Source organism: Ascaphus truei, chromosome 3 (genome assembly GCF_040206685.1).
Source record: "Ascaphus truei isolate aAscTru1 chromosome 3, aAscTru1.hap1, whole genome shotgun sequence".
Classification (NCBI taxonomy): domain Eukaryota; kingdom Metazoa; phylum Chordata; class Amphibia; order Anura; family Ascaphidae; genus Ascaphus; species Ascaphus truei.
Window position 1 is genome coordinate 150,785,048 of NC_134485.1, and position 24,249 is coordinate 150,809,296.

The 24,249-nt window shown below is 43.7% G+C and overlaps 1 protein-coding gene across 1 annotated transcript in view; it reads right to left on the reverse strand.

Annotated features, from left to right (window-relative positions):
* The window catches only part of BRIP1 (BRCA1 interacting DNA helicase 1), a 746,182-nt gene that overhangs the window by 635,699 nt on the left and 86,234 nt on the right, over positions 1–24,249 (reverse strand). Inside the window, exon 3 of the mRNA XM_075593097.1 lies at positions 14,559–14,653. Within this exon, the coding sequence (XP_075449212.1) occupies positions 14,559–14,648 (90 nt within the window). The 5' untranslated portion in view covers positions 14,649–14,653. The remainder of the gene's footprint in view (positions 1–14,558; positions 14,654–24,249) is intronic.

A 24,249-nucleotide genomic window follows, 5' to 3' on the forward strand; every position in this document is an offset into this window, starting at 1 on the left:
ATAGTGACCTCTGCAACATGTCACCATTGATACTGATAGATAATGTGCATAGAGTGAATTGGTGGGCACTCTGATATGACCAGCTATACACACTGATGATCACTGCATGTTGGGAGGTGGAGGCTGTATACAGTGGTGATATAGCTTAATACCAGTTTAAAACAGCACATATCTTAACCAGACTGCAAAAGTACTGAGTAGAGCAATAACCCTAATCCTGTAGCATAATAGGAGGCTTTAGGTGTCCATCGGGGCACCAATAGCCTATGTAACAGCGCGGGCAGGACACCGCATTAACCCGCGATCAGAGGCATAAATGCGGAAGTAATTACAGCCCTGCGCGTGCACGTGTGGAACCAGAGCCGACGCGCGCGTTTCGCGAGGGGCTTTCTCAAGGCGAAACAGTGATAGTTACTGAGTAAAGAACGCTGCGACGTTCGAAATGCATTGGATGGGTCTTTTGCCACATTAAAGTGCCCTTTTAATCATTTTTTTGTTCTGGTTTCTTCCTGCTCCGTTTGTGCTGGTGCGCTTTTTGGTCTCCCTTTTCCCTGTATCCAAAGAAGCACCTTGCTTAAACCGCAAGACAAGAAGATAGGTGATAACCGCTTCAATATTAAAAGCACTTATACAACAGCGTCAGGTTTCATCAAACGCAGCATCTTGAAACACATCGACATTTTAGCTCAAGACAAGCAAATTGGACAGCACTTTAAGGATCCTCCCCGGTTCTGCTATCGCAGAGGTCGCAATTTGGGAGACTTGCTCACACAGGCCGACCCACGCTCCAAATATTGCAAGAAACAATCCTGGCTGACTAGACCAATGGGAGTGTATAAATGCCGAGGATGTGTCAACTGCCAGTATATGGTGCTTGGCAAAAGTTATCCACACCCACATCATGGAAATCGTATCCACATCAAGGACTTCATGAATTGTGACTCAAAATACGTGGTTTATTTCATCCGGTGCCCATGTGGGCTTTACTACATTGGCAAGACTATAAGGATGCTGAAGGAACGCCTCAGTTTACATCGGTCTGCGATCAGGAAGGCCCTGGCAGACACTGACAACAAGGAAGACTTCACACAACAACCGGTGGCCCGTCATTTTAAAGAAAAACAGCACAGCCTTGCTACTTTACGGTGCATGCCAATTGAGCAGGTTCCATTGTCCCCCAGGGGTGGGGACCGCAATAAAGTTCTCCTTCAATTGGAGGCCCGGACTATCTACAAACTGGATACATTAAGTCCACGCGGACTAAATGAAGATTTGGCGCTGAGCTGCTTTCTCTGAACAATTCATCATGACAGTTACGGAGCCTAATCAGGAATTGGTTGCTTCTAATCAATGACCTAACTGCTTCAGGTATCCCATTGCCCTCAGATTGGGTGTCTACTGGACGAGACTTGTATCATAGATCACGGCCCCACACAATACTACTGAACTTTACAGAATCTGTGTATCAGTAATTGTCTCTATGCATTGGTTATCACCACCAATTATTGCTCATGTACAACATGTATATTTCTTTGCGCTATTACTTTGCATAGTTTATTCACACTATGATTACCATTGCTATATATCATCACGATATCTAATATGATATACAGGCATACCCCGCATTAACGTACGCAATGGGACCGGAGCATGTATGTAAAGCGAAAATGTACTTAAAGTGAAGCACTACCTTTTCCCACTTATCGATGCATGTACTGTACTGCAATTGTCATATCCGTGCATAACTGATGTAAATAACGCTTTTGTAACAGGCTCTATAGTCTCCCCGCTTGCGCACAGCTTCGGTACAGGTAGGGAGACGGTATTGCTGTTCAGGACGTGATGACAGGCGCATGCGTCAGCTGCCGTTTTCCTATTGAGCAATATGTACTTACTCGCGAGTGTACTTAAAGTGAGTGTACTTAAACCGGGGTATGCCTGTATGATATGTATCATGACATAATTGTTGACCTATACTGCCTATACAGGCTTATGCAGTACTCTACCCGCCATGGTTGATATTCTGGACATGTTTGACATGGTGTTGCAATGCATTATCATACCGGTTCATTTATGCATTCGTTCCGTTGGTCCAACACAGCATACACAGATACATTTGCATTTTTATTAAGTCAGCTCATCTCAGTTTATATGTTCACATGTATTGGTTATCACTGTACTGCACTGTCACTTTGGTGTTCGTGTGAGGGTGCAACATTTTTTCATGCTGATTGTCTTACAGGGACTAACCCATGTCTCTCCTTGATAGCCCATTCATAGATTAACTCATGTTATTATATCATTCATGCTGGCAGCTTTACATATATGATGCAGTGCATTAGACTTCTCTCTTATAGATATAGTCTTGCTGCTAAACAGCTCACTAATTTACTATGGGCTCTCATTACAGTGGTGCTTTGCCTTGTTTCCTTTATTAGTCCTGTACAAGCAGAGAGCAGAGGCTCTAACAGTGAGTTGCTCCGCGTATTATTTATTTATTTATTATTTTTCCCTGTTATGCACATGCGCATTGGCTCCCTTATCTGTCTACATTTCTCATTCCATACGATTAGGTACACAGATACAAGCACTTGCTGGGACACAGATTGGCTTCACACAGCTCATACACAGGCAATGAGCTCCCTTAACTCCTATTGTGTGCCAGAGTCAGCCACAGCGCGTCAGCTGTTGATCGCGAGTAGCTCCGCATTATTTATTTATTTCTTGCGGTTCGCGCATGCGCAATGGTCAATTCTTCATTCTGCATGACCAAATTTCTCCCCTCCATAGCGCTATGCTCACGCATGCGCAGTGACTCTTTCTGTTACCTAGTTGCGCCCTCCACTAGCTCGGCACCATGTGACAGGGGTCTAAGCACTCTGACACTTCAACCCTTTACACACACATGCGCAGTAAACACTGCCTACGTGGCAGGAGTGCTCCAGTGTTCTTGCTGCCTTCTGACAGCCTGGTCCCTATGGGTAGCTCCCGTATACAATATGGAAAATAGCTGAAGCGCTCAAATGCAGGTATATCTCAAAATGATAATAAGCCAGACCACTGTACCAGGGTACTAACAATTGATATAGTACCTATTGTGTCATATAATGGGTACTATCCTCCTGAAGACAGGTGGTGTGTGGTGCAACCCACTCACCATCAGTCTCATTGGCAGGTTCCCCTGAAAAATATACAAGTACTTACATCCTGGTAGGGCAGGCAGGCAGGCTGTGCAGCTACTCAATGCAATACAGGGAAAAGGGAGACCAAAAAGCGCACCAGCACAAACGGAGCAGGAAGAACCCAGGACAAAAAAATGATTAAAAGGGCACTTTAATGAAAAGAACGCTGCGACGTTCGAAATGCATTGGATGGGTCTTTTGCCACATTAAAGTGCCCTTTTAATCATTTTTTTGTCCTGGGTTCTTCCTGCTCCGTTTGTGCTGGTGCGCTTTTTGGTCTCCCTTTTCCCTAGTTCCTGTATACAGCATGTATGTGATTGTTTTATTTAATCATGTGTTGCACCTGTTTGTATTGGTTACTTAGGGTATATATGTGTTATGTTTCACTCTGTTTGTTCATCACCTTGAGAAAGGTCCCGTGTGGAGGACCGAAACGTTGGTTTATATGTCACACTAAATACAATTTTTTTGACTACTTTTTGGAGTGCTGCCTCTGATATTCGCTCAAACGGTATCGTATTGCTTATTATATATATATATATATATATATATATATATATATATATATATATATAATCTTATTAACTACTTGAACCTGTCTAGCTGTAACTTGTGAACATAACTCTTTTTCTTATAAACCCTATTTGTGCTATGTACTCCTGGTATACTGTGTTCTCTGCTCACCGCTGAGATATATCCGCTTTTATTGTTTTCGCTCCCATGTCTGGCCTCTAATATGCAATCATATGCCCTTCTCCCTCTTCTCTATCTTTCCCCTTTCAACTTTCTAGTTGTCTCTTTCTGTGCCTCCTACTTTTCTATCTGCATCCGGCCGTCTCACTGCGGTCTCTCTCTTTCTTCCCTAACCTTGTACCTCATTTCTGACACTGCCTCTTGCCGCCTCAAACTCCAATCTGAACTAATCTGTGCCCTAATCTAGCACTCTGTATCTATTCCCCGTCCCCCATCTCTTTCATATGCTTATTTTCCCCCCTCCATATCCCCCCTCTTCCTCTGCACCAGGACCCAACTTTGCAATGTCCCGATTTAACCCCCTCCTCAGCTCCCTCTTCTCCAGTGCCCCCCTTGTCTTGCCTTGCCTTGCCTCCGCACACCCGGCGGAGGAATTTGTGCCCCTCCGCCAGGTGCCTTCCCTCCGAAGAGGCTGTCTTGTTCCCGCTCAAGACCCAGACGCTTCTTGATGCCATCATAGGGCTGTCTCTCCTTCGTGCCAGAATCTCCTCTGCGTCGCTCCCTTGGTGACGTCACCGGGCTGGCTCTATGCTTGGGCTCTTGAATTTGCGTCGTTTAATCCCTGCTCCCAAGTTTTGCACGTCTTTTTGTCTCCTGCCGCACGTATGGGGTGCTCCATATTGCTGTGGGGGGGGCCGCCAATTTAAACATTACTGACATTGTTTGTTATTTTCAGATCGAATGTGGCTACGCTTCCATCTTTGATGCCTCGCTTGGTGTTTCTTGTCTGGGACACTCACTTTGTTCTCCACTGGAACACAGATTATGGTAATGCTTTTTTTTTGTAACAAACTTTTAACTTTGTACATAGCAACTAGGTGATAGCCCCTTTAAGGCTTAATTGACTGCTTAACGAGCTTCACTGCCCCGCCTTTTCTTTTCCCCATTGTGTTTTTAACAGACTGCCACTCCCCCTCCAGGGACGGCTGCTCCTCCTCATCTGCTTGGTAGGTAATCCTTTCGTTTATTCCTAGTTTTTTAAGGAATTCTTCGTTTTCGAATAGGTGTTTTAATACATAAGAGCGTCCATTTTTTAGCACCAGCAGTCCGAAAGGAAAGGACCACCTATATTTTATCCCCTTATCCCTCAGAACCTTGGTCATCGATTGAAGGGCTCTTCTTTTTCCCAGGGTTATAGGTGAAATGTCCTGGAAAATTAGCATTTTAATGCCCTCAAGTGTCACCGTTGGGTAAGCTCTTGTGATTTTGCAGAGGCCTTCCTTAGTCCTGGATCACATCCCTTGGAGGATTGTTAGGTAGGGGTCTGGATCTAAGTGCTCGGTGGCAACGATCCATCTGTAATTCTGCCTCTGATTTTTCAGGGAGTAACAAGCCCATCCAGCGGTTTATTAATTCCTCAAAGTCCTGGACCTCCTCTGGGATCCCTCTTATTCTCAGATTATTCCGGCGGTCCCAATTTTCACTATCCTCCTGTTTTTCCTCCAATTCAGCAACCTTTTTTTCTAGGGAGTGTATCTTTTTATCAGAGATTTTCTGAGCTTTAATAGTGCTGTCCATCCTCTCCTATAGAGCGCTTGTGCGCGTCCCGATGGCCATTATCTCTTTTCTCATACTCTATTTCACTATGGAAAAATATTTTGAGGTCTGAGAACAGCCTTCCGGTTTCCTTTTTAGTCGCGATTTGCTCTCTTTCGTTTTCTCCCCAGTCGGGGATGGAATCTATGTCTGACATTTCCAGCTCTCTTCTCTCCCGCGCTGACTTGGTGCCGGCAAAATATGACTACACACAGAGAGAACTCCCGCACTGCTACAATGTGAACCGTGTTTGAGGTGCTTACTAGGTAAGGGATAAGGTACACAGGAGAAAAAGAAACCTAATATACCAGCACTCTATCAAACTGAATGTATAGTGACATAATTAAAATAATTTTATTAATAAACAATGAATAAAAAAATGGGCTTTAAAATCAGAGAATGTGTTAAACAGCACGTGACTGTAATCATTGGTAACTTAACCAAGGGTAGTTAAATGATGTATACATATGGAGATCCTTTATGGATATTCAGGATCTGTGGCTATATATATATATATATATATATATATATATAAATATATATATATATATATATATATATATATATATATATATATATATATATATATATATATATATATATAGCCTCCTTGATTTTGGAAATAGGTCCGTAGAGTAACCACCATAAACTAAATGTACATCCACATATAAAAGTATATCTCAGAGCTAGTATGTGCTCTGAATCTGTGGTGACATAAGTAGTGAGAGGTAATAACTATGCCAGACACAGCAATTGCTGTGTGTATCCACCTATAACTGCTGTATGTTTACATACCCACATTCAGAGCTGCTTGTCCTAGAACTGGAGAAGGCACTTAGTGATTGCACTCCCTAGAGCCCTCAATGTTCAAAGTCTAGGGTGTCTGTAGGGGTTAATGCACACACCCATAGAGGGTACTAAGAGCTGTGTTAATAATGAGAGAGAGTCTCCATAGAGTCCTAGGCATCTGATAGTGTGTAGCCTCTGCGCAGGATAAAAGCTGCAGTATATATTGACACTCGGTGGGTATATAACATAGGTGCAAAATAACCCAAATGTCCACCTAGTCAGGTTTAGGCAGGCGGTGTACTATATGAGGCATTGCTGAGTGGCTCATCCGTGAAGTATCACGGCAGGATCAATAAACCTGTCGACAGCTCTGTTCATGCTCCTTACCCAGCCGGGATGTAACAGCTGTTTGAAGCAGAGCCCCGACGACGGAGGCAGATGTCAGGTGGTCAGGTTTACTCAGAGCCCACACGAGCAGGTAAGTAAAAAAAAATTAAACATACAGGCAGGTAGCACAGTGATATCTGGCCATCCTGTGCCCCTTACATCAGCGCTGATCATGAATATATCAACGCTGATGTGCTCGAGGGCAAGCCTAACTTGTAAGGTAGATTCAGAACGGACCTATGTTAAACAAGATCCTACTGTGTGCTAATAACACAGAGGAATAGAGTATATAGACAGCACACGGGGCGCCAGCAGTATCGCAGCTAGGAACATATCAGTCAATGCTGCATTCAAATGAAAGGGCTTCCCGCGTGTCAGGAGTAGGTAAGTGGCCGACGCGCGCGTTTCACGAATGAACGCTTCTTCAGGGCACAGGTGGACATTTGGGTTATTTTGCACCTATGTTATATACCCACCGAGTGTCAATATATACTGCAGCTTTTATCCTGCGCAGAGGCTACACGCTATCAGATGCCTAGGACTCTATGGAGACTCTCTCTCATTATTAACACAGCTCCTAGAACCCTCTATGGGTGTGTGCATTAACCCCTACAGACACCCTAGACTTTGAACATTGAGGGCTCTAGGGAGTGCAATCACTAAGTGCCTTCTCCAGTTCTAGGACAAGCAGCTCTGAATGTGGGTATGTAAGCATACAGCAGTTATAGGTGGATACACACAGCAATTGCTGTGTCTGGCATAGTTATTACCTCTCACTACTTATATGTCACCACAGATTCAGAGCACATACAAGCTCTGAGATATACTTTTATATGTGGATGTACATTTAGTTTATGGTGGTTACTCTACGGACCTATTTCCAAAATCAAGGAGCCACAGATCCTGAATATCCATAAAGGATCTCCATATGTATACATCACTTAACTACCCTTGGTTAAGTTACCAATGATTACAGTCACGTGCTGTTTAACACATTCTCTGATTTTAAAGCCCATTTTTTTATTCATTGTTTATTAATAAAATTATTTTAATTATGTCACTATACATTCAGTTTGATAGAGTGCTGGTATATTAGGTTTCTTTTTCTCCTGTGTACGGCAAAATATGACCACAGGTCCAGGACTTTTTTCTTGGATGCCTTTTTTGCAACCGGGTGTTCATCGTCCGGTGGCTAGTTATTATTTCCGTTGTGTTGGGCTGCTAATTGATCACTTTTTATTACTTGTATTTTGCGCGCGGAGCTCCTAGTTTATGCTGCCATCTCTGGCTTCGTCGAGCATGTGCCCCCTAGAACATTCTCAGCAGCATCCTAAGCAGGGTCCTGTTGCTTCTTTATTTATTTAGAATACTGTCTTGATATTTATTTCAGGCACTCGTGTAGCACCTGAGATGGGGACTCTAGCATTGGTAACGTAGCTTTGTATTTTTCTCTCCTCAGCCCCTGACCTCTTCTGCGTTAACTGTGCTGCCTTCTCTGTCATCTGCAGCTTTCTTCAGTCCAGCTCCCTGTTCCCTTTTTCCTGGCTCTGTGATTATATTATCTCCTACTAATGGTGTACTATGTCCCTCTCCTGTCATGGGCCGCCGGCAGCCATTTTTGGGACCAGATCGGGCGGGCTCTCCCTCTGCTCGAGACGGCAGTCTCTCTGTAGGGAGTCCGGTCCCCTTCCTGTTATTATTTGGGGTCTGCTGCACCCTCTTTGCTGCTAGGACTAATATTCTTTAATTAAAGTTGGGTTTTTTAGGGGAGGGGGTGAAGAAACTAGCCCGCACTCTCCTACGGTACTATAGCGGAGCGGTCGAGGCAAAATGGCAGCCACCTCCTGTTCCCAGACCACCCACTGCGGTCCCCCAGCTGACGGCTAAAAGCTGGCTGCAGCACCGGAGCAGGACTCCCGTCGGCGATTCCCCTCTGCTTTGGCCTTTTATCTCCTCCGCCACTCCATACCCCGCCACAGCCGCTGCCTAGGCAAGGCCGCCTCCCTCGCGCTCTGCGGCCCATTTTGCGCCCCTCGGCCGTGCTGTGCAGAAGCTAAGAAGACAGCGGCTTAGCCGGTCCTACTCCGATTTCGCCTACTTTTGGATCCCTCTTTGTCCGGGGCGAGTGCTCCCTGCCCGTATTTCCCTTTTTTGGGGGGTTACTTGTAGGTTAATTGTCGTTTAATATCACGTCAGATTTTTTGGATGGAGCTTCACATCAACAAATCCTGGATGATTGCTCATTCAAATTGATTGATTTAATTATTAAATCCAAGATGAATGAAAAAAAGGATCACATCCAAGGCAGTAATAGATCCTCAATCAAGCCTGAGCATACTCCAAGATCTGGAGGACTTTGAAAGCTGTGATGAAAAATGATGTAAACACATTAAAGCAATGGAGCAAGATTTAATGATTCAGGAACAAAAAAAGTTTGAGAGAGGTAAGGCAGATTATGTCCATAATCAAATTTATATTTGGCAAAAACCAGTCCAAAATAGGACTTCCTATAAAAATAGGACACAGAAAAGATACCCACAGAGAGATAGAGAATATCCTAAAAAATCCACACCCAACAAATCCATCCTAAAAAGTAGATCTTTGGAAGCCTCCAGTATGTCCGATACTTCTGATATTGAAAGTCGCCCAGTATCTGTCTCCTTTTCAAATGAACAGGATCCAGATAGACGTCCTTATGATTATGAGGATCAGGACAGGAGACCAGCGACATCTTTCTCACGTCGATATGAATCCTCTACCTCCTATCAATCTAAGGTTCCAAAAAACTATTCAAGAGAACCAGGCGCTCGGCCAAAAGAAAAAATTCAGAAGGAGAAAAAAAGAAAGATGGACTCATGAATTTAGACATTAGTAATGTCATAAATATATCAGGGGTGGACCTCAAGACTGAGGAGATACAATTGTTGAACAAAGGTCTAAATTTTGCGCCCAATGATAACTTTAATCTGTTTTCCACAGTGATGTTCAAAGGTTTATTAGAAAATTATCTTTAAAAAATGGTTTATTAACAAATCCTCTTCTTCACTCTATCTCCGACGGAGGAACTCGACATTTCTTGTCCAGCCCCACCAACGGACAGGACAGATGAACATTTGCTCAATTTTAGGGAATAGAGTACTATTCAAGATCTCAATGACCTTTTAGCGGAACATGATGGTGAAGAATCAGAAGATTTCACCTCTTTTCTTACACACACCAAATCTTCAGGTCTTAAAAATAAATCAATTTTTTGTCCCACTTACAACAAAGGGCCTTACCTAGAAACATTCAAGAAATTAGTGGAACGTGATCTTCAATCTCTGGCAAAGGGCTATACCTTCTCCAATATAAGACCAGACAATCTTACAGCTGCAGAACGCAATACACTTTATCAATTAAAAAAGAATGATACTTTAATCATAAAGAACGCCGATAAGGGCGGTGCCGTTGTAGTTATGCTTAAAGAACATTACTACAATGAAGCTATGAGACAACTAAGCGATAATAACTTTTACTGTAGATTGGAGAAGGATCCCACGCCATTATATCTTACAGAACTTCATATATTGGTTGATCTTGGTAGAAAGTTGTGGGTATTATCTAATCAGGAGTCACAATATTTGTATTATCAGTTTCCCAATGTGCCTATTTTTCACCATCTCCCAAAGATCCATAAGTCTCTGGAATGCCCTCCAGGCAGACCAATTATATCGAGCATTAGATCTTTGGGAGATGGTGTATCTATGTACGTGGATGTTTATCTACAGCCTCTTGTCAAGACTCTCCCTTCCTACCTCAGAGATTCGTCACATTTACTGTCTATTATCAAAGATATTCCTTGGTGTCGCACTTATCTTTGGGTAACACTAGATGTTACATCATTATATACTATTATTAGTCACCAATTAGGTATTCAAGCTATTACACATTTTCTTAATAAATCTAATTTACACACTCCACAAATCACCTATTATATTACTACAGCACAATAATTTTTTGTTTGATCAGCACTACTATCGTCAGAAACAAGGCACCGCTATGGGCACATCTTTTGCACCTTCCTATGCTAATCTTTTTATGGGTTACTGGGAAAATATTCACATTTTCGGTGACACTAATCCTTTTCGTAATAACATTATTTTTTACCGTCGATATATAGACGATTTAAATCTGATATGGAACGGAGATTCTATTACACTACTGGCATTTATTGACTACCTGAATCAAAATACATTTAATCTGAAATTTTCTTCGTCATTTCACATTAATCATATTAGCTTCCTTGACTTAAATCTGTACATTGATGTTAATTGTACTATATAGACATATTCTGTAAACCTAATGCCCGCAACTCTCTACTAAGAGCTAACAGCAATCATCCCAGACCACTGTTGCGTGGAATTCCTGTGGGACAATATCTCAGATTACGACGGATATGTTCCACTGAGGAAATGTTCATACAACAATCTGAGGTATTAAATACAAGGTTCAGAAACAGAGAATACTCTGAACGGGATATACACACAGCATACATGCGAGCATTGGAGACCAATCGTTCAGAATTGCTAAACAAGACCAATTCAGATAAACAAAAGAGACTCAATAAGACCAATAACAAAGGTGAAGAAGTTCCATTATTTATCACCACTTACAGTAACCATGCTAGCCAAATAAGAACTATTGTAAAAAAAATATTGGAAAATTTTACATCTTGACAAAGATTTGGCCACTATGATTCAGACTTTTTTCCGAAATTTGTTTACAAAAAAGCGAAAACAATTGGTTATCATCTCTCCCCAAGCTTGTTTGTTTCAAATTTAAATACACAAAAACAGAGTCTCCCCAAAGGGTTACACAAATGTGGTAATTGCAATTATTGCAAGTATGCAGTACCACTTTCAAGCATTGAATGTAAATATACGGGACAAACTCATAAAATTAAACAATTTATGACCTGTACCAGCAATTATGTGATTTATAAATTGAATTTTGCTTGTGGAAGTATTTATATAGGTAGGACCATTCGGCCCTTAAAAATTAGAGTATCCGAACATCTTAGGTCTATAAAAAAAGAAAGATCTTAGATTACCGGTATCCAAACATTTTTCCACTTGTTCACTGGGTTCAACAAGTACCTTCACATTCAGTGCTTTAGAACACATTCCTAAACATGCTAGAGGGGGCAACAGAGAGGCAGTCCTTAATAAAAGGGAAATGTATTGGATTTATACCCTCGGGTCATTATCACCCGGGGGTATAAACACTGACTGGTTACTAAAACATTTCCTGGCATAGAATATTTCTCTTTGTCTCCATACAGGGTTCAGTCATTATTATCATCTCATCTTTATACATACGGTTTGCTATTTTGTTCCATTTTATTTTCTCTGAAAAAAGAAAAATGTGATAGAGCTAAAGTTTAAACACCAATGGTAAACAATAAAAAAATGTCCTTTACATAAAGGCTGGCTGCCTGGTGCCTACTGCTGCCAGGTTTTCTTTCACGTTGTTAGCCAGGTTCTTTCACGTTGTTAGCCAGGTTTTCTTTCACGCCATTTTATTTTCTGTTACCATTATGTTTTTTCCTAGACAAAATTGTTTATGCCTTCGTGTGTCAGTAACTATGCATTCAGTGTATTATTTTTGGGCTCCCGGGAATTCATTATTTAGATTCACTATTTGAATTTCTGCAATCTGTATATTTTGCATGTTGCAAACATCACCCTTGGAATAATATTATTCTATTGATTTAATATCTGATTGTTTATCCCTTTATATAGACTACTATATTTATACTATATTCAAGGGATTTACATCACGAGCCTCAGTTCCTTCAGAATACAGTCCACTGTTTTTAACCTATGTGTTTTTTAATTCTTGTATATTCCCGCATTGATAACCTTTGTTACTGTTTGCGGGGTATTGTGACATGTGTGCCCTTTCTCATGACTTGGACAACATTTGTCCATTTGCCCTATCCGTAATAACGTCAACGACGTCATCTCTATGGTTACCATCAATTGTCTGTAACCAATGATTATCTTGGTATGCTCCGTCACGTCACTTCCGGTGTGCGGACACAAACCAATGAGTATCCAGGAATGCTCCGTCACGTCACTTCCGGTGGGTGGATACAAGCCATAAGAAGGGGCATCATGTCGACACTTTATACTCTCTGACGAAGCGCCAATCGTGGCGTGAAATGCGTAAGAGCAATCTTTTTTCTGCACCATGCTGTCGTTTACCCAATAAAGAAGTTTTTTTATCAGACTGGCTGTTATCCTGGATTTACCCCTTGTTTGCACGGCTGTGCTCCGCTTCACCTTTCCCTTTGGGAACCACACATCTTCACATCAACAAGTCCTGCTAGCCTCCTTCCAATCACTTTTAACCTAGTCTGTTCTCTCAACCTCCCACGACAAGAGCCCTTTAATGGGAGAAGCAGTGGCTCAGTGAGTAAAGACACTGACTGGCCCTGAGTTTGAAGCAGGGGAAGCTGAGGTAGTGACGCACGCGGATGAGGAGGAGGTGATCGGTTCAGCCAGACCTCGGCGATACACCACTGTTTGTCCTCTCCCATGAAATTCATGCTTTTATCAAATGTGAGTGATACATTTATATTTTTATTGTGCAATATAATCTTTTCTTTACAATATCACACAATATCGAGCTCTCATTTTTTAATGCGTGGGTGACCACCTACTGAGGGAGATACGCTGATACTTCAGAGGGTCTGTCCAAGGATAAACGTGTGAAGATTCATTAAAGGGCACTTGTCAGAGAGAGAAGAATCTCTGATACGCCATAACTATATAGTCCAATCTGTGAGTGAAACCAACAAATTCTTCTTAGATAGGGTTATTGATCTACTGGCTACACCATTATTTGTATTTCTATTTTTTCACATATATTTCAACACGGGATTCACCTTACCTTGAAGAGAACATACTTCTATTTTGGACTAACGAACAGTCCAATTCAAGAGCTGCTATTTCTTCTTCTTGTACTTCACAGTAATTCACGATTATTATCACTATTTAGGTGACGGTTTATTATATATACATACACACACACACACTTTGTAATTTGATGTACTACTATTATAGATATAACAGTGTTTTTTGGGTGATATACACTAGATCGTATTGAATTCACCGTGCACACATTTTTTTATTGCACTATATAGAAGCGCCCGGTTCCATTTTTCTTTTCACATGTACTATGTACAATATATTTATATCCCTATAGACCAATAGGGACCACATAGTATCTACACACATTAATAGTAATGCACCACCCTCTTACATTTACACACCATTGGAATACACTCCCACAAACACCTTTTGTAAAGAGCTGTATAAACTTAAATTTACACACACCTAACATTCAGGGGACTATTTAACACCTTAAGTCATAAATCCCATACAGCACAGGGAGGAGGGATAGGCTTCAGTCAGATACATTCCCGGATGCACTGTTTTTAAGTAAAAACCCTTTCTTGTTTTGCATTGTAACACCAATATATATATAACTGAGTTAAGTTATGGTGAGTAAAAAAAGTGACAAAAACCCTTCACAGCAAAGCAAATATGCAAATGTAAATACAACTGTATGCTCATCTGCATGTCTTAGGCAGGTCTGCAACCCCGCCTTTCCCCATCATCACCCACCACACAGCACTTCCACTGCAGCAAGGGATTCTGGGAAATGACATGCAAATGAGCACACTGCCACTTTTTGCTTCAAAAACCATTTTTAACATGGTTCCCTATAGGCTTAAGCTTGCTGCATGGTCACAGCTTTGAGCACAGCCAGGGTTAAGCTGCATACCCAGTTATTAGGTTATTCATACTACAGGAAGCAGAGCAAAAATAAAAACAAGTAAAGAGAGGTATACTTGAATCCACTTACTGAATTCATCATGGCAAGCTGGGATGGATACGCTTTGCATGGAAACAGGATTTTCACCCCACCAATCGTATATTCAGAAACATTGGACATTTTATCTTTAGCAGGAAGAAAACAAGGAGAGGGGGGGGTTAGTATAATGAAAGGAAAAAAATCTACAATCTGAATAGCAACATTAGATACCATGCCATTCTCAAGCTGTAGAATGACATTCTGACTGTCTCAAACATCCAACACAATTGCTACAAAGGATCTACAGCCGTCAACTGGATGCATTCCATATAATGATCATTCTATTGTACAAAAACACTTTATAATAGGACTGTATGTTAGGTTTGTCAATACTTTGGTAGCAGCTACATAAAATCAGACTGACTTCAGATATGGGAAAAACTACTGATGAGTTCAAATATGTTCCCAAGGCAGCAGTATTTCTAAGGAATTCATACTTCGGTCCATAATAAAAACGTTCTTGAAGAAACTTGAGAATTTCCTTTACTAAAGAAACAAAGTTGACCTTAAATTCGTTACTTCTAGAGGAGTCTGTAAGAGGGGGTTATATGACGTTGATTTTTTTTAACAATTTGTTTTAGATTATTCCATAATCTTTAACACATGGTCAAAAATATTTATCGTTTGCCAACAAGATGTGCCCTACGTACTAACATTATTATATTTTTATAATTGGTGTTGAATCAAAAATGTCAGTCCTAAAATGCAACTCAAACCTTTTTTTAAAGATTACATCATATATTACAGCGCTGCACAAACTAGAGGGCGCAAGATTATTTGGGGGGGGGGGGGCGCGGGCTGCGTGCGGGGAAACCTGGGGGCGGACAGAGCTGTGCACGGGCGGCCAGAAGCTCTGTGCTGAGGCTGCTTCTCTGCTGTGTCTTGCAGAGGGGGCGGGGCCTTGCTGCGGGGGTAGGGCTTTCCTTCCCTGCACACAGACATCCCCTCCTTCTCCTGTGTTACCTGTCCCAGTTTTCAGCAGCATGGGGGACAGGAGCATTCTTACAGTAGTACTTCCACCCCCAGGTGAAAATCTGTGACTTATGATTGTGTGTTGTGTCTGTCTGTGTGTGTTGTGTCTGTCTGTGTGTGTGTGTTGTGTCTGTGTGTGTGTGTTGTGTCTGTGTGTGTGTGTTGTGTCTGTCTGTGTGTGTTGTGTCTGTCTGTGTGTGTTGTGTCTGTCTGTGTGTGTTGTGTCTGTCTGTGTGTGTTGTGTCTGTCTGTGTGTGTTGTGTCTGTCTGTGTGTGTTGTGTCTGTCTGTGTGTGTTGTGTCTGTCTGTGTGTGTTGTGTCTGTCTGTGTGTGTTGTGTCTGTCTGTGTGTGTTGTGTCTGTCTGTGTGTGTTGTGTCTGTCTGTGTGTGTTGTGTCTGTCTGTGTGTGTTGTGTCTGTCTGTGTGTGTTGTGTCTGTCTGTGTGTGTTGTGTCTGTCTGTGTGTGTTGTGTCTGTCTGTGTGTGTTGTGTCTGTCTGTGTGTGTTGTGTCTGTCTGTGTGTGTTGTGTCTGTCTGTGTGTGTTGTGTCTGTCTGTGTGTGTTGTGTCTGTGTGTGTTGTGTCTGTCTGTGTGTGTTGTGTCTGTCTGAGTGTGTGTCGGTTGTGATTGAGTGTTTGTCGGTTGTGATTGAGTGTGTGTCGGTTGTGATTGAGTGTGTGTCGGTTGTGATTGAGTGTGTCGGTTGTGATTGAGTGTGTGTGTTGTGTCTGTTGGTTTTGATTGAGTGTGTGTGTGTTGTGATATTAGTGTGTGTTGTGATATTAGTGTGTGTTGTGATATTAGTGTGTGTTGTGATTGAGTATGTGTGCTGTGTCTGTGTTGTGATTGTGTGTGTATGTTGTGATTACCGACAGGAGTGCTTTACTTAAGAGGTCCAGGACCAGATCTGGCCATGCTGGCCTTGATCCAGCGGTGGACGGAGTTAGCGGGAATTCTTTGTATTCATTTCCTAAGTTTATTACTAAGTACAATAAACTGGCCTACCAGGTCAAACATATTTTCAATAGACATTGGAACATTATTCAGAATGATCCCATTTTAGGGCCTAGGGTGCCTATACGAGCCCCTATTGTCTTTAAAAGGGCAAGGTGCCTGAAGACCATGATTGCCCCAAGTGGACTCAAGCCCATTACCAATGAACCATCTATCACATCTACTAAGATTCTAAAAAAGGGTAATTTTTCCTGTGGTAGAACTAGATGCATTACTTGTGGGCACATAAGTAAAATCAATACTTTTAAATATTTTTCTAACGGCTCAGTACATGAAATCAAACATCACATTAACTGTCTTAGTACTTACATTGTATATCTCATCTCCTGCCGTTGCGGCCTACAATATGTGGGCCGCACGTCAAGGACGATTAGTACTAGATTTCTTGAGCACCGCAGAAATGTCAAGCATGGTCTTCAGTCACACTGCCTTTCAAGACACTTTGATAGTGTACATAATAAGGATCCCTGCTCTCTGTCCATCTTTGGTATCGAGGCCATCTCACCTACCCTTTCGGAGGGTGACAGGTTCAAAAAATTGTGTGTCAGGGAGACCTATTGGATATATGTACTTGGTACATTGACTCCAGGGGGTCTCAATGACACAATAGACATCAGTACAGTAGAATAATTGTATGTTTATGACAATTGTGGGGTGTGTTGTTCCAAGGGAGGTCTGGGTTGAGCGATTTATTTCGTTCCCTCCGTGTGGGCACCTACATCACCACATTGGCTCAGTATACACATGTATATACATCTTTATGTTCACTTTTTACATTGGTTTAACATGGTTATTTATGTCCGTACCTCAATATATATGGGTACCATTGACCTTGCTTGCGCGACCACCATTGGTCCAGTATCCTTCTTCGTTCATTATCCATTTTTTATTTTATTTTCATTTTTATTTTTATTTTCACTTTTTTTCTTTTTCTCTCCCTTTCCATCCTTTCCTTCCCCTCACACCCCCCCCTCCTCCCCCGCCCTTGTCTTTCTTTCCTGATCCCCCTCCCCCTTTTTTTTTCCCCCCTTTCCTCCTCCCCATCCCTTTCTCCCCCTTCCCTCCCCCCATTTCCCCCCTTCCCTCCTCACTTTTTTTTTATTTATTTTTTTATTATTTATTTATTTTTTTTTTGTTTGTTTTTTGTCTTTTTTTTCCCCCTTTTTTTTGCCTTTTTGTGCACCTTGATCCCGCTGAATCTTTTTAGTACCAGAATTGTCTCCTTATACACTACCGACACACTTTATTGCAGCACGGCTAGCACCGCAAGCCGGGGGATGCCCCGGCGTGCTAGCCGCACTCCCTCAGCGTGCCGCGCATCACCGATGCGCGGTCACGCGTCATCGGGTGCCTGCGCCCCCTGCACGCGCGTCCAGGGCTCCCCGAGGGAGCCCTGGTGGCCCGCGATGTGGGGGACGGCGGCAGGGGGTTCCGGGGGACCCGGCGGACCCGGCAGCGGGAGGGAGAGCGCCCCGATCGGAGGGCGCTCTTCCGCTGCTTCGGCGCGCGCCCGGCACCCTCCGGCGCGCGCCAGGTTACTGCTGCGGCCGAGAACAGGCAAATGCTCAAATAAACTCGGCCGCAACAGAACATCTAGTGAAATTCACCTTTCCTGTATATTAGGTTATTGTTACCATTCACTAGCATCTGTTTTATATAATATCTTAATTTATAAGCTATCAGCCAATGATATTCTTTTAATTTATAAGTTATCTTCCAATGATATTGTACTAAAACTTTTTTTTTACATCTACATATTCAATGCTTAAATGCATTTCACTTTTTATTTTATTTGTTAAAGTGTATGTTATTGCATGCATTGATATGCTTGGTCATTTTGTATAATTGTATTAGTTTAATGTAATTAGCTTATTTTATAATATGTTCCAGTATACATAGGGGTTAATTTCTTCCCTGTACTGACCACATTTATTCTATTAGTGGTTAAGTCTTCTATGCCCTGATTGGTCTAACGTGCTATATTACTGCATCCATTACCTATGCCTTTATCTCCTGATGAAGTCTCTTTCGAGACGAAACGCGTAGAGAGTGCAGTGGTGATTATTGTCCAGTTTTTATGTTTATTGTATTCCACTCATGAGCTACAGCATATCTTTGCTGTGCTGATAGCATTTTACTTAGCCGCCCAGCCGTCCAGCCCGTTTTTCATTGCAAATTCACTCCGGTTGAAACCTACTGACGTCACCGAGTTCTCGCGAGATTTGGATCAAGAGAACTCACTCTGTGACGCCGGAGCAAGGGAAAGGCAGCGTCCCTCGTGGATTTCGGTCCCTGCAAGGACACAGAGGGGCTACCGCAGCAGGACTTACCAGGGACACTACTAGGAAATCCTGCATACCGGGTTCCTGCGTCTGACGGGCTGAGTTTTTACTCAAAAATGCTTTATATTCAGCTATGTTTGTGAGTGTGTATTTTTAAATCCTTCATTCCATAAACTCATTGTTATACTTTTTTACGCTATGAGTGCGCCTGTTTTTTTTGTGTTTTTATAGATATATTCATATATATATATATATATATATATATATATATATATATATATATATATTCTTTTAATACTGGCAATGCTGTGTCTGTGTTGTGATTGTGTGTGTGTGTGTTGTGATTAAATGCAGCGGTGCGCAAACTAGGGGGCGTACGGTCTCCAAAGCTTGGCGCTTCGGGAGACAAACAAAATTGACTTTAAAGCGCGCTCAGCAGCAGTCAGTCAATGCACACACACACACAAACAAACAAAACTAGCCCCGATCCATGCCCCCCCGCTCGTGCTTGCAAAATTATGCAGGACACCCTGTGCTCATGCTTGGAGAGTTGGTGATGTCACCGCTCTCAGCGGCAGCAACTTAATTTTGCAAGCGCGAGCTGTTGAAATAAGTGGGGTTTTTTTCATGTGATCGATTATATCAGGCAGGGGGGCCCGAGAAATTTCATGGATGAAAAGTGGGGCTCGGCATAAAAAGTTTGCTCACCCCTGATATATTACACATAATTTGTTTGAAATTATTTTGGAAGCATCCCTCATCTTGAAGACCCAATTGATACCATTTAAATGAGAACAGAATTATGTATTTTCTTTTTATTTATAACTAGTATTAGTAAATATAAATTAGTATGCAAGACCAGAGCAGCACTAGAGACCTCACCACGAAGGTAAGGGGGGGTGTTTGTGTAAGAGAGGTTGAACAGTAGAGTGAGAGATGGAGGGAAAAAAAAAAAAAAAGTATTAAAAAAAAAAAAAAAAGACATTGTGCATATAATTTCAACTCATAATATTTCCTGTAACGATATGCTTTAGATGCTTGTTCCCCTCAAAAATATTTATTCATGATTAAACTCACTATTTATGTAAATAACAACCATCTCTTCAGTTTGGTCCTACATATTAGAGCCAGAGTACTCCCACCAAACAAACATGGTGACTTGTATAATTATGGAAAAAAGAGATGCTCTGCCGCACACACACTGATCGCTACAAAATGCATGTTTTTTAAAAAAATGTGCATATTTTTATTTTGCAGGTACCCAAAAAACGAAAGCACATCCCATGTCATGGAACAGAAATACCCATGTCTGCCTTCTCTGTTTCAGCCCCCCTTCCCTTGGCAGTTCCCCCTGCTAGCTGTACTTGGATGTCACTTTCCTTGCAGTTTACTACCAGTGCAGATGGAATGGATACATTATGTAGCCCTTTTCCTTCCAGTCTGTCACACCCCTGGTTGCTCTGGCAACATCCACCAGTCCTCCTAGTTATGGGCTTTCCCATTTCCCCCCCTGTCTTTTGCTGACAGTTAGTGCAGTCTCACTGAACCTGTAGTGTGACCCTTGCCCCTCACTTCCTTTTCCACCATCACCCTGGATGAGTGAGCACCCTATAACTGCTGTACTGGTAGGATTACCTTTTTCACCTGCCTTTAACTACCAAGCACCCACATAGAGACATTATCCCAACACCTACTTCTCTACACAAGTGCCTGTTTTTTACCTGCTTTCCACAAATAAAATAAAGAAAAGAAACAGAACTTGTTGTGCTTGGAAAAGAGGGCCGAGTTGACACTATCTGGGCTAAATCATCTTACATATGACCCTGGCTTTCAGAATAGTGAAAAAGATACCGTGTGCCTTACAGACACTTACAGGAGCTGCTACTCTAGACTTTATGAGAACACAGGGCAGTCTCTGCAGACTGAAAAGCAGCAAGTAGCTCAAACTGCACACAGCCTGCAGCCTTACAGACAAGCAGCAGCTTTACACTGGACAGCCAGCATCAACCCTGCACACAAGGTAGCAGCTTTGCAGACAGACAGTGCACTTTACACACAGAGCCTTGATCTCCTTCTCTGTCTTTATGAGTCCACCCCCGGCACAGCCCCATAGTGAGGAGCCACCATCTCACCTACCCCTGCGCACGTCCCCACGACTAGCGCCATCAAGGGCCACGCTACCGGACACCCGCCAGGACACGGGTCAGAGCCACCGGACACCTGTGAGTACAGCTACCCCTACGCTGCAGGACACCGCTCGGCATCATCTGAGACAGACGCCCATCGCTGACACAGGTAAAAGACCGCACGCCACACGCACTGGCTAAAGGCCTACACACACCTACAGCAATGGCAGAACTCAGAGCCTCACCAGACATCACGCAGGAAAGCGATCACTCAGACACAGAGACCGCTGCGCAACTGCAACAGGCGCAGGCAGGCACAAGGCCCAAACGGGCAGTCACACTGACACAAAAGGCCCGCGAAAAATATGAGACTGACATAGAAGCGCACCGCACTAAATTAGAGTTGGCCTGGGAAACAACCACAATTGGGATACGCAATGTCGCCGGCGCCGGCAATTATGTACAACAGCTCGAGCAGGCAATAACTCAATTAAAGATAGATCACGCACGCTACCAAGAGCTGTCAGAGGCATACGTCACTTACTTAGCCAGGGCTAACACCGGTGAAAGCCTGCAAGAAAGGGACCTACAGCATAACATTGACTTGACACGTGACAGCCACGTGCGAACCTCTATTACGGAAGCAGAGAGTAAGAGGAAAGACCTTTTGCTGGAAACCGCATCGCAGCGCTCAAGCACATCCAGGCATTCTTCAAGGTCAGCAAGATCAGCGCGATCTAAAGTGTCCAGCGCGAGCGCTACCAAGGCGCGAGCCACCGCAGAGGCCGCACGTGCCAGGGCCGAATATGGTCGGAGAGAGGCAGCCGTAAGGGCAGAAAAAGCACGCATAGAAGAGGAGGAGCAGGTTGCCGCCAATGCCGCCGCCGCTGCTGCCGCCTCCGCCGCCAATGCCGCCGCCCTGCTGCCGCTGCGCGTAGAAAGGCCGAATTAGACGCGGATCTAGAGGCTCTAAGCAAAGAAGAGGACGCCGCTGCCGCCATAGCCCAAGCCGAAGTCTTAGAAGCAGCTGCGAGACAGGACGGCGGGGAGCTACCGTACAGACGGATAGCCTCAGAAGATCCAATCCAACGCACCGAAGACTACGTAAGGAGCCTCTTCAGTGTAAATACCAGCGCACCATCTCTACACGGAGGGAGTGACTCCACAGACACCAAAGACTTGCTAGGTCCACAAGGAGAAGACGCTGTTCCTTCAATGGTACATGCTGCCTGGGATAGCCACAGCCGCAACAGTGATCCACATACCAGCGCGCACACGGATGCACTACAATGGGTTCGCAATCCAGGTACACCCACACGGGAGAACACAGTCTCTCACACTGACCAGCAGTCATCACGCGTCCACGCCAAGGAAGAGGCGACCGCACGGACCCTCCCAGCAACTACCTCAGAACGGGACAAACACCCCAATGCCTCAGGCCTGACAGACATAGCCAAGTACATACAAATCTACTTAAGTACCAGCACTCACTGTCTAATAGCTAAATGATGAAAACAGTTGTAATGCAGAATAAACATTTAATAATAAAACAAACCAGAAATAAATCAAATGTGTTTGCAGAAACCAGTATCACAAATGGGCATGTAACAAAGTGAGGGGTGGGGGGGGGGGGGGGGGGGGGGGAAGGAAAAGGGGAAAAAACATGAAACAAGGAATATACACAAAAAACAGAGAACGGCAAGTATGCTAGGGGGGCCCCCTTAGGGTTCCGTGCACCCTGCAATTGCATTAATTTAACATCATCAGAGTGCTGTCTATCGTCCCCCTTTTACCCATAGCCAAGTACATGATCCGGCGTGACCTGGTGCAAGCAGGACTCATCAGCTTCGACGACCGCCCTGAGAACTACCGGACGTGGAAGTTCACGTTCAAAGACGCAATCAACAGCTTGGACTTCTCAGCGAGGGAAGAGCTCAACCTGCTATTCAAATTCCTGGGGAACGAATCCAGGGAGCACGCGAAGAGACTTTGGGCGGCAAACGCGCACCACCCCCAAGTAGGTCTTGACCTAGTGTGGGAAAAGCTAGAAGAGTCCTACGGCAGCCCCGAAGCAGTCGAGGATTCGCTCTTCAAAAGAGTCGACAGCTTCCCCAAGATCACAACTAAAGACTACTCTAAGTTACGAGAGCTCGGGGACCTGCTGCAAGAACTGGAGTTCGCAAGGAAAGACCATTCCTTAATAGGTCTCAACGTCCTAGACTCAGCTCGTGGAGTGAGACCCATCCTGGAGAAGCTACCCTTCAACCTCCAAGAAAGATGGATTTCACAAGGTTCCAAATACAAAAGGGAGAAGCAAGTCGTCTACCCCCCATTCTCAGTTTTCTTGAGCTTCATTCGCGAAGCAGCGAGGACGAGGAACGACCCCAGCTTCATCTTAGGGGCGCAGACCACATCCAGCGCCAGCCACCCGAGGAACGAAAGGTCAGCAGCGAGATACAAGGACTCCAGAACACCCATCTCGGCCCACAGGACGGACGTGTCCCCTACGACCCACGCGAGTCCCGGCCAGGCGGCCGGCAGGGACAAGAAACCAAGGGACCTCAACAAAGAATGCCCTATTCACAAAAGGCCGCATCCGCTTAACAAGTGTATCGGATTCAGAATGAAACCCATAGAGGAGCGAAAGAACTTACTCAGGGAATGGGGAGCTTGTTTCAAATGCTGTGCTTCCACAACTCATTTATTCAAGGACTGCAAAGAAGCTATGAAATGCACAGAGTGCGATAGCCACAGGCACATAGCCGCTTTACACCCGGAAGCTATGAAGCCCAAAGCAAGCAAAGCCCCTAACCCTTCAACAAAGCAGGGAGGGGAGGAAGAAGTGGGAGATACACCCCCCACGACGTCGTAGCGTCCAAATGCACAGAAGTATGTGGAGAAGGAAACGACGGTAGATCTTGCTCTAAAATATGTCTGGTAGCAGTGCACCCAGAGGGACAACCCCAAAGAACTAAAAGGATGTATGCAATCATCGACGACCAGAGCAACCGATCGCTGGTCAGGTCAGAATTCTTCTACATGTTCAATATACAAGACAGTGCTTCTCCTTACACTCTCAGAACGTGCGCAGGGCGAATGGAGACTACAGGGAGAAGAGTGAATGGCTACACCATATGCTCTATAGACGGCAAAGTGAACATGCCCCTTCCCACACTCATCGAGTGCAATCTCTTGGCAGAAGATAGGAGTGAGATCCCCACACCAGATGTGGCGCGACACCATCCCCATCTAAAAGCTATTGCCGATCGTATCCCACCTCTAGACGAAG